Source organism: Hipposideros armiger, unplaced genomic scaffold, assembly GCF_001890085.2.
Source record: "Hipposideros armiger isolate ML-2016 unplaced genomic scaffold, ASM189008v1 scaffold_10, whole genome shotgun sequence".
Lineage (NCBI taxonomy): Eukaryota > Metazoa > Chordata > Mammalia > Chiroptera > Hipposideridae > Hipposideros > Hipposideros armiger.
Genome location: NW_017731360.1, coordinates 3,020,694 through 3,032,611, shown reverse-complemented (window position 1 = coordinate 3,032,611; position 11,918 = coordinate 3,020,694). Strand labels below are relative to the sequence as shown.

General features: G+C 54.2%; 2 protein-coding genes across 5 annotated transcripts in view; one reads left to right on the top strand and one right to left on the bottom strand.

Moving 5' to 3' along the window:
• The window catches only part of MNMIP1 (manchette microtubule inner protein 1), a 9,702-nt gene extending 4,436 nt beyond the window's left edge, over nucleotides 1-5,266 (top strand). For both annotated transcript variants that reach the window (XM_019657744.1, XM_019657736.1), the window contains exons 11-16: nucleotides 3,547-3,640; nucleotides 3,735-3,787; nucleotides 3,892-3,986; nucleotides 4,116-4,867; nucleotides 4,952-5,015; nucleotides 5,089-5,266. In XM_019657744.1, the coding sequence (XP_019513289.1) occupies nucleotides 3,547-3,640; nucleotides 3,735-3,787; nucleotides 3,892-3,986; nucleotides 4,116-4,867; nucleotides 4,952-5,015; nucleotides 5,089-5,154 (1,124 nt within the window). In that variant the 3' untranslated portion in view covers nucleotides 5,155-5,266. The remainder of the gene's footprint in view (nucleotides 1-3,546; nucleotides 3,641-3,734; nucleotides 3,788-3,891; nucleotides 3,987-4,115; nucleotides 4,868-4,951; nucleotides 5,016-5,088) is intronic.
• Nucleotides 5,267-6,119: 853 nt separating this feature from the next.
• EVA1B (eva-1 homolog B) lies at nucleotides 6,120-7,775 on the bottom strand. Of its 3 annotated transcripts, none has more exons than XM_019657757.1 (3): nucleotides 7,604-7,775; nucleotides 7,104-7,313; nucleotides 6,120-6,821 (listed from the first exon to the last, which is right to left on the bottom strand). In XM_019657757.1, exons 2-3 carry the CDS (start codon nucleotides 7,168-7,170, stop codon nucleotides 6,391-6,393), a joined length of 498 nt encoding a protein of 165 aa, XP_019513302.1. In that variant the 5' UTR covers nucleotides 7,171-7,313; nucleotides 7,604-7,775; the 3' UTR covers nucleotides 6,120-6,390. The 3 variants fall into 3 exon arrangements, with proteins under 3 accessions (XP_019513302.1, XP_019513311.1, XP_019513308.1); XM_019657766.1 differs by having other exon boundaries at nucleotides 7,104-7,204; XM_019657763.1 differs by lacking the exon at nucleotides 7,604-7,775 and adding an exon at nucleotides 7,396-7,535.
• Between the last annotated feature and the right edge of the window lie 4,143 nt (nucleotides 7,776-11,918).

Below are 11,918 nucleotides of genomic sequence, written 5' to 3'. Positions count from 1 at the left end.
TAATTGGGGAATTGGGGGCGGGGACCAGCCAAGTTGTTCTTCAGCCTTTGTTGTGGAGGGCGCTAGTCGCCATCTGGCTGCCTATCGGCAGCTCATGGCCTCTAAGTTCAAACTGCTGTGTTACAATCTTAGTTGTGAGTGGGCGTAGCCACCATCCCATGCAGGAATTGAACCAGCAGCCTGTTGTTCAGAGCGAGCGCGCACTCTGTCCACTGAGCCATCCGGGTGGCAGCTCAGCTCAAGGTGCTGAGTTCAGTCTTAGTTGTGGGCGGGCATTGCCCACCATCGAACAGGCAGTCTTGTTGTTAGGAGCACATGCTCTCACCAGCTGAGCCATCCTGCCACCTGTTGGTAGCTCAGCAGCAGCTCAGCTCAGGCGCAGCATCACTGGCCCATGTGGGAATCGAACTGGTGGCCCTGTTGCTCAGAGCTCGCGCTCTTAAGCTAACTGTTAACCAAGTGAGCCACTCAGCTGGCCCTATATAGAGCATTGATTTTAAGGAGTGATCCAATTAAATCTTTTTCCATAGGGACAGTCAGTTGTTCTAGCATCATGTATCCTCATTCTCCCCACCACCAGCCCTACACAACCACTAATCTACTTTTGCTTACATTTCATATACATTATATCATACAATATATGGTCTTTTGTAATGGGTTTCTTTCACCTTGTATACTATTTTTAAGGTTCATCCATTTTGTAGTACATGTTATATTTTATTCCTTTTTATTGCCCAATAATATTCCATTGTATGAATGAATGTACAATACTACGTTTTACCTGTTCATTAGTTGGTGGACATTTGAGTTGTTTCTACTGTTTGGCTTTCATGTACAAGTTTTTATGTGGACATGTTTCCATTTTTGGGGGGTATAACCTAAGAAAGGAATTGCTGGGTGATATAACTGTGTTTACAACTGTGGGAAGAACTGTCAGGTTGTTTTCCAAAGTGGTTGCACCATTTTATATTTCCACTAGCAATGTATAAGGGTTCCAGTTTCTCCACAGCCTCAGCAACACTTGTTATTATCTGTCTCTTGATTATAATCATCCTAATGGCTATGAAGTGGTAGCTCATTGTGATTTCACTTTTCATTTCTCTGATGACTAATGATATTGGACATCTTTTTATATGTTTATTAGCTATTTGTATATCTTTTGGAGAAATATCTATTATATTTGGGTCTTTTGCCTATTTGTTAATTGGATTATTTGTCTTACTACTATTGTGTTGTAGGAGTTCTTTATATATTCTAGAATAGATGAAAGTCCCTTATCAGATATATGATTTGCAGATATTTTTTTCCTATTCTCTATGTTGTTTTCTTTCTTTCTTTCTTTCTTTCTTTCTTTCTTTCTTTCTTTCTTTCTTTCTTTCTTTCTTCTTTTTCTTTCTTTCTTGTGGTGAAAAGACACTTTATTAGAAGAAAAAGTACACTTCAAAGAAATAGAAGCGGGCCCAAGCTGTAGAGAATGGTTTAAGGGCCATTATTAGAAGAGAAAGTACACTCCAAAGAGTTTGGAGCGGGCCGAGCAAAAGAAGGAGCTCCAAAGGCCGTCTTTTTACTTTCTTGATGGTGTTCTTTGATGCACAGAAGTTTTAAATTTTGATGAAGTTCCCATTTATCTATTTTTTCTCTATTGCTTATGTTTTGGTGTCATATCTATGAAACCATCCCAAATCCAAGGTTACACCCCAAGTTGATTGAGCTCCCTTCAATCATGGCAATGAAGCTTCTGATCATTAACAGTGCCCCACACTGCAGGAAGTCTGCATTGACTAAGGTCGGGGAGGAGGCGGGTGTGGGGGACGGGTAGGCAAGAACACCACTAGCGTAAATGCTTCTCAGATTACCTCATGCCTTTGGTCAATTTCTAGAGCCCTGAAATGGTTGCTCTGTCATTTTTGTTTAGCTTTATAGTTGTGTGGAGTGTGGATTTGTCCACTACCTCACTCAGCCATTGTCAAGCTCTGCTTCTATTATCCGTGCCTTTAAACGTTTGCTTTCAAAATTTTCACTCATTGTCTTACTATACTTCTAGTTTACTAATTTAATTCTCTCTTCAGCTTTTTGGCTATGTTTAATCTGCTGTTTAACCTACACACTGCATTTTATTTCAAGAGTGAAACTTTTCATCTCTAGTAGTTTAGCTTTCTTTTTTTTTTCTTCAAATCTGCCTGTTTATTCCTGATGGTCCCTTTGTTGCAGGCTCTTCCTTTATGTCTTCAAATATTTTATACAGAGCTGTGCTGTGTTTTCTACCTCACAGTTCCAGTATCTGCTGTGTGTTGTGTCTGCTGACCCCCGCTCTCAGTGGCTTGTCTTCTCATGTGTTTTATTATCTTCGTGTGTAAGCTCATGACTTGATCTCCATCTGTGGGAGTCATGCACACCTCAGTAGGGGAAGACTTCTTCCAGAGAAGACCTACTTCTACTTCTGTCCGTAGCCAGAGGGCACCAACCATCAGAGACCACTCTAGCCCTCTGGAAGAAAGTGGTGCATGGGTCTCACTGCTGTGTAACTCCTGAGTTTTGGGCTCATGGTGAGCTGAGGGAGCAGAACCTGGGACACCTGCTCCTCATCACAGGCCCCAGGCTCAGCAGCCATAGTAGTGCTACCCTCTGACCCCAGTTTCTCCCTTTTTGTGGCCCTCCCCTACTCCTTTTAAGTCCAGCAGTGCCCCCAGATTGTACCCTAAGCAGGATATAATTGCTCTCTAATGGGAGGACCCCACAGAGCACCTCATCAGCCATCCTACAAGAAGCATAAGTCAAAGTGAACATTTTAACAAGCTTTGACTATGTGTCAAACACTCTTCTAAGCACCTCATATGGATGAAGTCCCTCAAACTTCACAATAACCCTGTTAGAGGTATACCCTTGTTACCCACGTTTTATGGATGAGGACATTGGGGCACAGAGAGGTTAAGTTCCCTACCCAAGTTTTCACACAACTGGCAAGTCATGCAGCAGGCATTCAAAGCCTGGTGTCTGGTTATAGGATCCATGCTCTTGCCCACTAGGACATGGTATCTGGGGATTTGTGTATGTATCTGTGTAATAACGCGCGTGAGTAAATTTCAGTATGTGTGCATATGCCAGAGTGGCTGTGTTGTGTCATGAATGTCACTGTGTCACTGTGACTGCCTTCAGGCATTCACTCTGATGTCACCTTCAGAGAGAAGAGACAAAGAAGTTCAAGGGAGGATGAACTGGTTCAGGACAGAGATGAAGTCTGAGCCAGGGAAGCAGTCATGGCCCTAAACAGGGACAGATCTTAGAAAAGCATAGCTAGAAAACTGACAGGATTTGGAGCCATCTCCCTCGTAAAGCCTTCCTTGACAACTCTTTGGGGTCTCCCATAGCTCCCTATGGCGCTGTGGCCTGAGGGGGGTCAGGTTCCCCAGAGCTCCCAGGAGGCAGAGTCAGATGGGATTCACCTCCTGTCCCTAGTCCCTGTGCACAACAGAGGACAGGGCCAGCGACTCTCAGATGGATGGATAAGTGAGTGAACCAACGCCACACTCCCCTCTTCCTCCCCAGCTCCTATTAAGGAAACAAAAAAGATGATGCCCAAAACAGCGCTCCCTACCATCAAGAAGCTGATAACAACCCCCACTTTGCCCAGCAAAGTGAAGTAAGGAGCAGGTGGGGTTGAGGGAAGGATGGGGGTACAAAGGAAATGCTGCTCCCTGCCCCCCATCCCCTGGGTCTGATGCGATATGTTGTAGGCCATCTTGGACACCTGGTGGAGATGGTCAGAAGCGCCCCTCCCGAGACTCTGGTAAGTCTCACTGCAAACATCAGTGGGGTGAGGACGGAGGGACAGAAATGGGGAGAGACCCAGGGTCGGGCTAGGTGTGGGCCCCTGAGGTTCTGTTCTCGTAGGTGCCAATGGCAGCCTCCTCAGTAGAGGTCCGAGCCACCCTGGCAGAAAGCGATCCAGAACCCAGGCTTCCCAGCACCGCTCTATAACCAGTCAGGTGAGAAGCCCGCAATGTGGTGGAGTGGGAGACTGGGCAGCGTCTGCTTCCCAGGAGTATGGTGTGTGAGGGTGAAGGATCCCAGGCCAAGGGGACCCCTTCGCTGAGACCTCAACCCCATCACCACAGGAGCAGGGCAGCAGAGCAAAGGCATCTCCTGTGAATAAAACCCCTACTCTGGGCAAGACCCCCAAACCACAGAAGATCCCATCTCCGGATAAGGCCCCCAGCCCAGAGGAGACCCCAACTCTGGAGGACAAAGCCTCTGCACCAGGTGTCCCACCTGAAGATGAAGCCCCTGGCCCAAAGGTGGCCCTGTCTGGGGACGAGGCCTCTACCCTAGAAAAGGCCTTGACCCCGGAGCAGATGCTATCTGAAGAGGCCTCTGCTGGGGACGACACTCAGCGCCACCTCCTCTGTCCCGGGGCAGGGAAGCTGTCCACAGGCAAGTCTCTCCTGGTCAGTGAACCTCGGTCCCCAGAGGAGGTCAACACGCCAGAGGAGCCCTGCCTCTGCATGAAGGAATACCCCCTGGATAAGACGGATAGCTCTGCACTCCGGTCTGAAGTTAAGCCAGAGTCCGTGCCTGCCCTTGAGAAGGCCCATCCCCTGGAAGAGGCCACCGCCCTCCTGGAGGAGGCACCTGGGAAGGAAGAGACTACCCCCCAAGAGGAGGTTTCCCCCAAAGAGGTAGAACCTGCTCAGAAGAATCTACATCCTGTCACTCCAACTCCAGACCCTCAAGAGACTCCCACTCTCTATTCGCTGGTCCCGCAAAATCCCACGGACAGCAAAAGTGACAGAGATGATGATATACTGAGGCTACAGGACGAGGTGGAGTCTTTAAGGAGGGCGCTGGAGCTGATGGAAGTGCAGCTGGAGTAAGTGGAGGAGGAGCTGGGGGAAGAAGGGCGGGGGTCTAAGCCAGCCGGGCCCACCCCTTCCCCTTGCTCTCGAATCCGCAGAAGGAAGCTGACCGACATCTGGGAGGAGCTGAAGAGCGAGAGGAAGAAGCGCTGGTTGCTGGAGGTGGGTGGGGTGCGGATCCCGGGCAGGGAGGGGGCCGGTAGCTGGCCCTCCCCTGACGCCCTCTCCCAACTAGGTTCAGATGAAGCAGAAGAACCGGGAGTCCAGGACCTCCTGCCACGCGCAGACGCAGACGCACTGAGGGAGGACCCAAGAGGGACTACGGCGGGGCCTGAAGGGGGGGTCTGGCTCCGGCCACCCAAGTCCTGCACACGACTTTGGGAAACCCAAGAAAGTAAACTGCGGTGCACGTGCGCCTCGCCTGCCTTGTCCGTGCTGGGGCGGGGCCTGTGCGGCGGGGGCGGGGCCGGGCTGGTGCCCCCAGCGTTCCGCATTCCTGGCGGGCTCTCACAGGCACATCTGGCCAACATGTGGCTCCCATTACAGTTCCCAAGGCCTGCGCGCAGCTATTTTTACCCACCGGATGGCAGGGGGAGGGGAAGGTGGGCGTCTCCTTTGGATGCCTGCCGACAGGAGGGGCCCAGGCGGGTCGGGCTCTGCCTGGGCTCAGCCTGCAGCCCGGATTCTGGAATCCAGCTGTGCGCCAGAGGGGCCCGGCAGCCCTGCTTTCGAGCCTGAACCCCTCCCAATTTGTCCCACTGTTCCTTCCGGAAGGGCTTACAGGAACGCACCTCAGCTCAGACACCAATTCCACAGCCCAGTTCAGGCACACATCATTACACTGGAGCAAATAGCACCTTAGCGTCAAGGTCAGGGTCCCGAGGCCTGGAGGAAGGGAGGGAGGGGGGTGGGGGAGAGAGAGAGAGAGAGAGTGTGTGTGTGTTTGCAGTGATGCGTGAACCCAGATTTGTAGGGACAGGTGTGTGTGTATATGTGTGTTTGCAGTGATGTGTGAACCCAGATTTGTAGGAACAGGGACATGTGCCCAGGCGTTTGCCGATAAGGAATGCATTTGTGAATAAGGAATGCGAGTGATACTTGTTCTATGGGTGAGGTGGAGTGTTTTTGCTGTTAGTGAAGTGAACGCAAGCATGAGGGCGGAGTGATGGAGGTGGTCAGCTTGGTAAAGGAGTCCAGTAGGTTCTCAGCTCTGCAAGGCAGGAGCCTGGGGTACGTTGGGGGCAGGGGTAACAGAGGGAGACTGAGTCACTGAGAATGCAGCTTTCATTGGTCACTTCACCTTTAACCACTCCCTAGAGGGGGGCCCCTGCGTCCCGCCCTCCCCCCAGGGCCTTCTGGCTGGACTGGGGAAGGGTGCCTCCCAGAGGGTGGGGATCCATGCCCAATAGCACCGTGGGAGCCGTGGGGGCGGGGCCACCATAGCACCGCAGACTGGGCCAGTCCGAAGGTCCTGGGGCAGCTGTGAGCTCAAATGCATGTCCAGTATCCAGAGCGCCTTGCAGAGGGAGTGGCCCGGTCAGTAATAGTGCATGCGACCCAGGGTGCCTGAGGTTGTGGAACTGGGCCCCAGTGTGCCGGTGCCCAACAGGTCCGGCTGACCGGTGCGCCAGATCTCCCGTAGGATCCGTTCGCGCTCCTCCAGGCGCTGTGCCCGCTCCAGCTCCTCCGCTGACGTGAAGACGTTGACGCCCAGGGGCCCGTCGGGCTCGGTGGACAGCTCGGGACCAGGCAGCGTATCATCAGGGCCCAGCCGCGTCACCGTGTCCTCCTCCTCCTCATCTACGTCCTCAGCCTCCAGGGTGCTGCCGCGGGGGTCTCGATGCTGCGCTGGGCCCCGAGGCCGCGGGCGTGGCGCGCAGGAGATGCTGATGACTAGCAGGCACAGGGTTAGCAGCAGGCCAAAACAGACGCCCAGCACGAAGTAGAGGCCAAAGCTCTCAGGGTTAGCTGGAGGTCAGAGAGCAGAAGTCACAGAGGGGCCCTGGTGGGTGGGAGTCATTCCATCTCGAAAAGACTACAGGTTCTGTCTCAGGGACAAGGACAGTACTCTATTTGAAGGACATTAGGTAGCCGCTATCCGGCAATAAAAGGCAATGAGGGATGGGGGGAATTGGGAGTAGGTGACTGGCTAGGTATGGGGAGGGTTTATAATGGTAGGGGTGGGGAGGGAAGGGACGAAGTGGGGCCTCAGAGGGGCAGGGAGGGGTGCATTATCCCCGCCGCCCTTACCACGGATGTGTGCGTAGGCCGCCAGGCTGTTGCTGAGCAACTCCATGTCCCTTCGCGGGGCATCCATGCTGCTCTGGGTGGGGGGCAGCTCCCCTGTTAGCCTGCGAGGTCAGCAAGGTCAGAGCCTAATCCCCAGTCTGAAGTGGGTCCTGACCCCGCTTTCTCCTCCGGGCAGCTCCTCTCCCTGGAAGAGCAGCCCCAGGTTCCACCCTGGAAAGAGAGCGCCCTGACTTAGTTGCAGACCTGGGCCCTGTCTGGGGATCCCTCCCCTGCGTGCGGAGCCCCTTCCAACCTGGGGGTCAGGACGTGGGCCGCAGGAGGCTCAACCCCCTCGTTAGGTCCCCAAAAGAGGTCGGGTTTCGTCGTCCGGTAGCGGGATGTTGGAGAGACGCGGGTGCCTTCCGCCCTCCTTGGGCGAGCTCCGGGAAGGGGAGGCCGCCTCCCTCTCGCATCCCGCCCGCCCCCGGGACCCACCAGCCCGCAGGCCCGGGTTCACTCACCGTCAGCTCCCCGTTTCCCTGCGGCCTGGCCCCGGCACCCGCGTCAGCCGCACACACCCGGAGCCGCCCGTCCCGCTCGGCTCCCAGGCCGCGGCAGCGCGGGCCGGACACGGGCCGATGGACCAGCCGGCGGAAAGTTTCCTCGGAGGAAAGAGGAGGGACGGGACGCGGCGGGGCGGGGCGGGGGAGGCGGGGAGGAAAAGGGCCGGCAGAGGAAGGGGAGAGGAGGGGAACGAGCCTGCGGGGCGTCTGCTCCCCCGCAGGAAGCGGCTGGGGAGACGGGTTCCAGGGGCCCGCCCCCAGGCAACTAGTAACAACAATAATAATAACGAGGAGGATGGAGTTCTGCTGAGGTGCCAAGCAGTGGGCTAAATCCTTTACAGTATTCTTCCAGTTAATCTTTCTAATAATTCTATAATGCGGCGCCATTATGCTCACTTGGCAGATAAGTAAACCGAGTCACGGAGCGATTGATAAACTATCAAACGGTCAAGATTTGAACCCACTGCCCTCTGACCCTAGAACCTGGCTGGGCTCTTAACCCCATGCCTATGCCTTGCTCTTCCTCCCAGGAGCCCCACTTGCCCAGGGAAGACTGCCCCTCTCCCCCAGCCCATGTGTCAGCTCTCCCCCAGAGGCTCAATCCACAATCGAGGGAAGTGATTCTCATTCCCTCCTCCTAGGGCCCAGGCGGTGAGTGTGTCCAGCTGGCGGAGCTGGGTCAGCAGGGTTAATGAATGCTGGACTCGGGCTTCCAGCCAGGCCCCGGGCCAGCCTTGCAGAACCCAGCCTGTGGCCTCTGCTGGTCCCTGTGTTCTGCACCAGAGTGTGTAGCAAAGATGCCTTTGCCTCCTGGCTAAGCCTGCCATGCACACGCATTTCCACATGGGCTCAGGGCTCATGCGTGCAATGTGTAGTGTGATCAGTGTGTGGGCCTGGGTCTTCTTCCTGCCTAGACTCTCAGCCCCCCTTTGTGGGCCCCCCTTCCTGTGCTGGGGCTGGGGTGAGGGGGAGGCCTTCTTGGCGGGAGCCTTAGGGAGGAGGAGGGAAGGAAGGGGGGAGAGGAAATTGCAGACATAGCTGAAGGCACTGCCTGAAGCCTGTGGGCCAGTGACCCCCGCTTTCTGTCCAGGCTGGAGACCCTCACTCCAAGTCCTGAGACGGGGTTCAAGCAGAGGGCAGATCTAGATGGAGAAAGAACTAGGACTGGTTCCCATGGGGGTGGGAAAAGGATTCCTGGGTGTCTTTGTGGCTGTTGAGTCTGTTTTGTGAGCATGTGGTGGTGGTGGTGCGCATATCTGTATATTTGTGTGTCTATTTTCGTGTTGTATCTGCTTGAGCATTTTTGTGGGGGTGGGTGTGTCTGCGTATAAATCCATAGAGCCGCTAGTCAACAAATGCTAACTGAGCACTGTGCTTAGCACTTCCTAATAATGGGGGTTCAGTAGTGAACAGAACAGACATAACTCTTTGCCCTCATGGGCAAAGATTTGCCTGACACTAAGGTACTGCTGGACAATACGTGAAGAAGGGAACCTAGGGTGCTGCCAAGTGCTCAGAGGATGGAATAGGGAAATGTGATGGAGAACACCTGGGCAGCTGCTGAGGGGGACATGTGAAGTGAGAGCTGGGTCCCGAGGAGGGGCAGCCATACATACTAGGATCTGGGGCAAGTGTTGGGCAGGAAGGAGGACAAGGGCCCTAAGGTAGAGTGTCCTGGAGCACCTGTTCCAGGGGTGGAGAGGCACGAGGGGGTGATGGGGTGATCGCGCAGAGGCTGTGGGCCCTGTGGAGGAGCTTAGATGTTACTGTGTTGTGGGGAGCCCCTGGGGTTTTAATCAGGAATGTCATGGTTCTGTGATCCACTTTGGAGAGATCCCTGTAGGGGCTCAGCGTGTGATGGGCCATGTGGGACAGAGCAGTGGGCAGGCTGGCGGCCATCCAGGCCAGCAGTGGCCAGGGGCATGGACTGAGATGGGCAGTGGAGGAGGTGAGACAGGATCAGGTTCAGGCAGTATTCTGAAGGGAGTGTCAACAGGACTTCCTGCATGGGATGTGGACGTGAGGAAGGGAATACAGGACAACTGCTTGGTATTGGGCCCGGGCGCCTGAGGACAGCTGTGGTGGGGAGCAGGTTTTGGGTAATCTGAGTTTTATGTTAGATAGATTTGAGATGTCCAGTAGATATCCAGGTGGAGGTGTCAGGTAGATAGGTGGAGCCCCGAGGAGTCCGGGCTGGAAATGTGTTTGTGAGTCCTCAACACCCAGGATGGATAGAACACCCTGGGAGTAGGTAAGATCACCTGCAGACAAAGATAGAAGAGAAGGGGTCTGAAGCCTGAGCTCTGGGTGCTCCAACATTGAGGGGTTCTGTGGAGGAGGAGTCAGCGAGGAGCGAGACGAAGGTGGCGGGACCTGGTCAGGACCAGGATGTGATCAGCTATGTTAAATTGGGCTGAGAGGTGAAGGTGAGGCCAGAATCTGACCACTGGCTGTGATATCGGTGGGTTTCCACGGCTGTATTGACATGCTGAATCCTACCATCCACATGAAGGTTAGCGTGTGCCGCGGCTGTGCTTGTGTGACTGATCCTGGGTGTTGTAAATGTTGGGCCTTCTCTGTGTGGCCCATCACTGTGTCTCCTCGAGCGTGCACATGCATGCCTCTCTGTATGTGGGGACTGTAAGATTTGGGATATGTTTGTGATGAGGTGTTTCCATGCACAGCTGTGCTAGGCAGCTCTCTGAGTATTGCTATCTATAGACAAAGGTGTATCTGGGTTGGTGTGTGACATGTGTGTTTGGAGTGGGCCAGGTGTGACTCCGCCCTGGTGAAGCAGGTGGCTGTGCTGCAGCAGAGTGGGGGTTGAGATGGTTGCTGGTTCTTTCAGAGAAAGGGACACATGGTAGCTAGAGTGCTGCCCTCTCCAAGGGGATGCATGTGGCCAGGCCAAGTGGGAGAAGTGGCAGCTTTGCCCTAGAGGGTTGGAGGAAGCTTCAGGCTGCTCCTGGAGGCCCTGGGGGAGGTGCCTGAAGTCCATGTGACCATCGCACAGTCCACGTGGCCACCTGCCTATCTGCTTTTCTGCCTGCCTCTCTTTGTCCAATCCACCTGTCTGCAGGTCTGCCCAGCCACCTGCCTTCCCGGTGTGTTGGCGGGGATCTCTGCATATCTGTCACCTGCCTGCCTGGCTTGCATCCCTGCTGATTTTCCTCTCTGTCTGTTGGCCTGTGACTGACCTGCCTGCCCACCTGCTGCTTGTTGGCTGCCTCTCTGACCTCCTGGCTGCCTGTGAGGCTAGAGATTTGTCACCTTGGGAGGCACAGAGGGAATGATCGTAAGAAGAAACAGGAAAGACAGGTCTTGATGGGAGGTCAGGGGGGCTGAGAGATCCAAAGCCTCTGGGAGGCTGGCATATTCAGGGCCCAGTGCAAAGCCAACTGCTCCCTTCCCCAGCAGCCAGGCTGGGGCTGACCCCAGCTGCTCTGTTCCTGAAACTGGGACCTCTCCCCACTATGGGGGAGCGTCAGAAGCTGCCTAGCTCTTGGATGGTGAGAAGAAGAGGACTCACTTAAGGCCTCCTAAGACCTGCCCAGTCCTCTGAGTGCCACCCCCAGTACCCGGGACTGCTGCTGGGAAGAGGACTCTGAGTTTGCAAAATGAATAGCAATGACTATTGAGTACCCTCCTGGCACCTGGCACTCTGCTAACTACTGTGCAGCCTCAAATCCTCCCAGTAACCACGTAGTTTGCAGCCTGACTCCCACTTTACAGAGGAGGAAAGTGAGGCTCAGAGAGGTTAAGTAACACCTTTGCAGTCCCATGGACGTAAGTGTTGGGGCCTAGATTTGAACTTGGAGCCCATGTTCCCAAGCAGTCTTCCAAAGGTCACGGTTCTCCACCCCACTCAGACTCAAACCTGCCTGTTCATGATTCTCTGTATTGCTTTTATTCTTCTGAATGAAATTTATGGCTAATAGACCCACCTCCACATCTAATTTATTTATTTATTTTTTAAAAAAGATTTTATTGGGCCGGCCGAGTGGCGCATTGGTTAAGAGCTGGCTTGGGATGCCAGAGGGCCCCGGTTCGGATCCCACATATGAGGGCCAGTGACTGTTCTCTACAGCTAAGGTGCTGAACAACAGCTCAACTTGGAGTTGGGCTGCCATGAGTCGCTGGCGATGGCGTAGGTTGCAATCCCTGCTGCAGTGGGTTGCCATGGGCTACCGTGTGTAGCCAGCAGCCAGCGTGAGTGGCCAGCAGCTGCAGTGAGCGGCCGTCCAGAAGCCGGTGACTGATCTGCCTTGCCCGG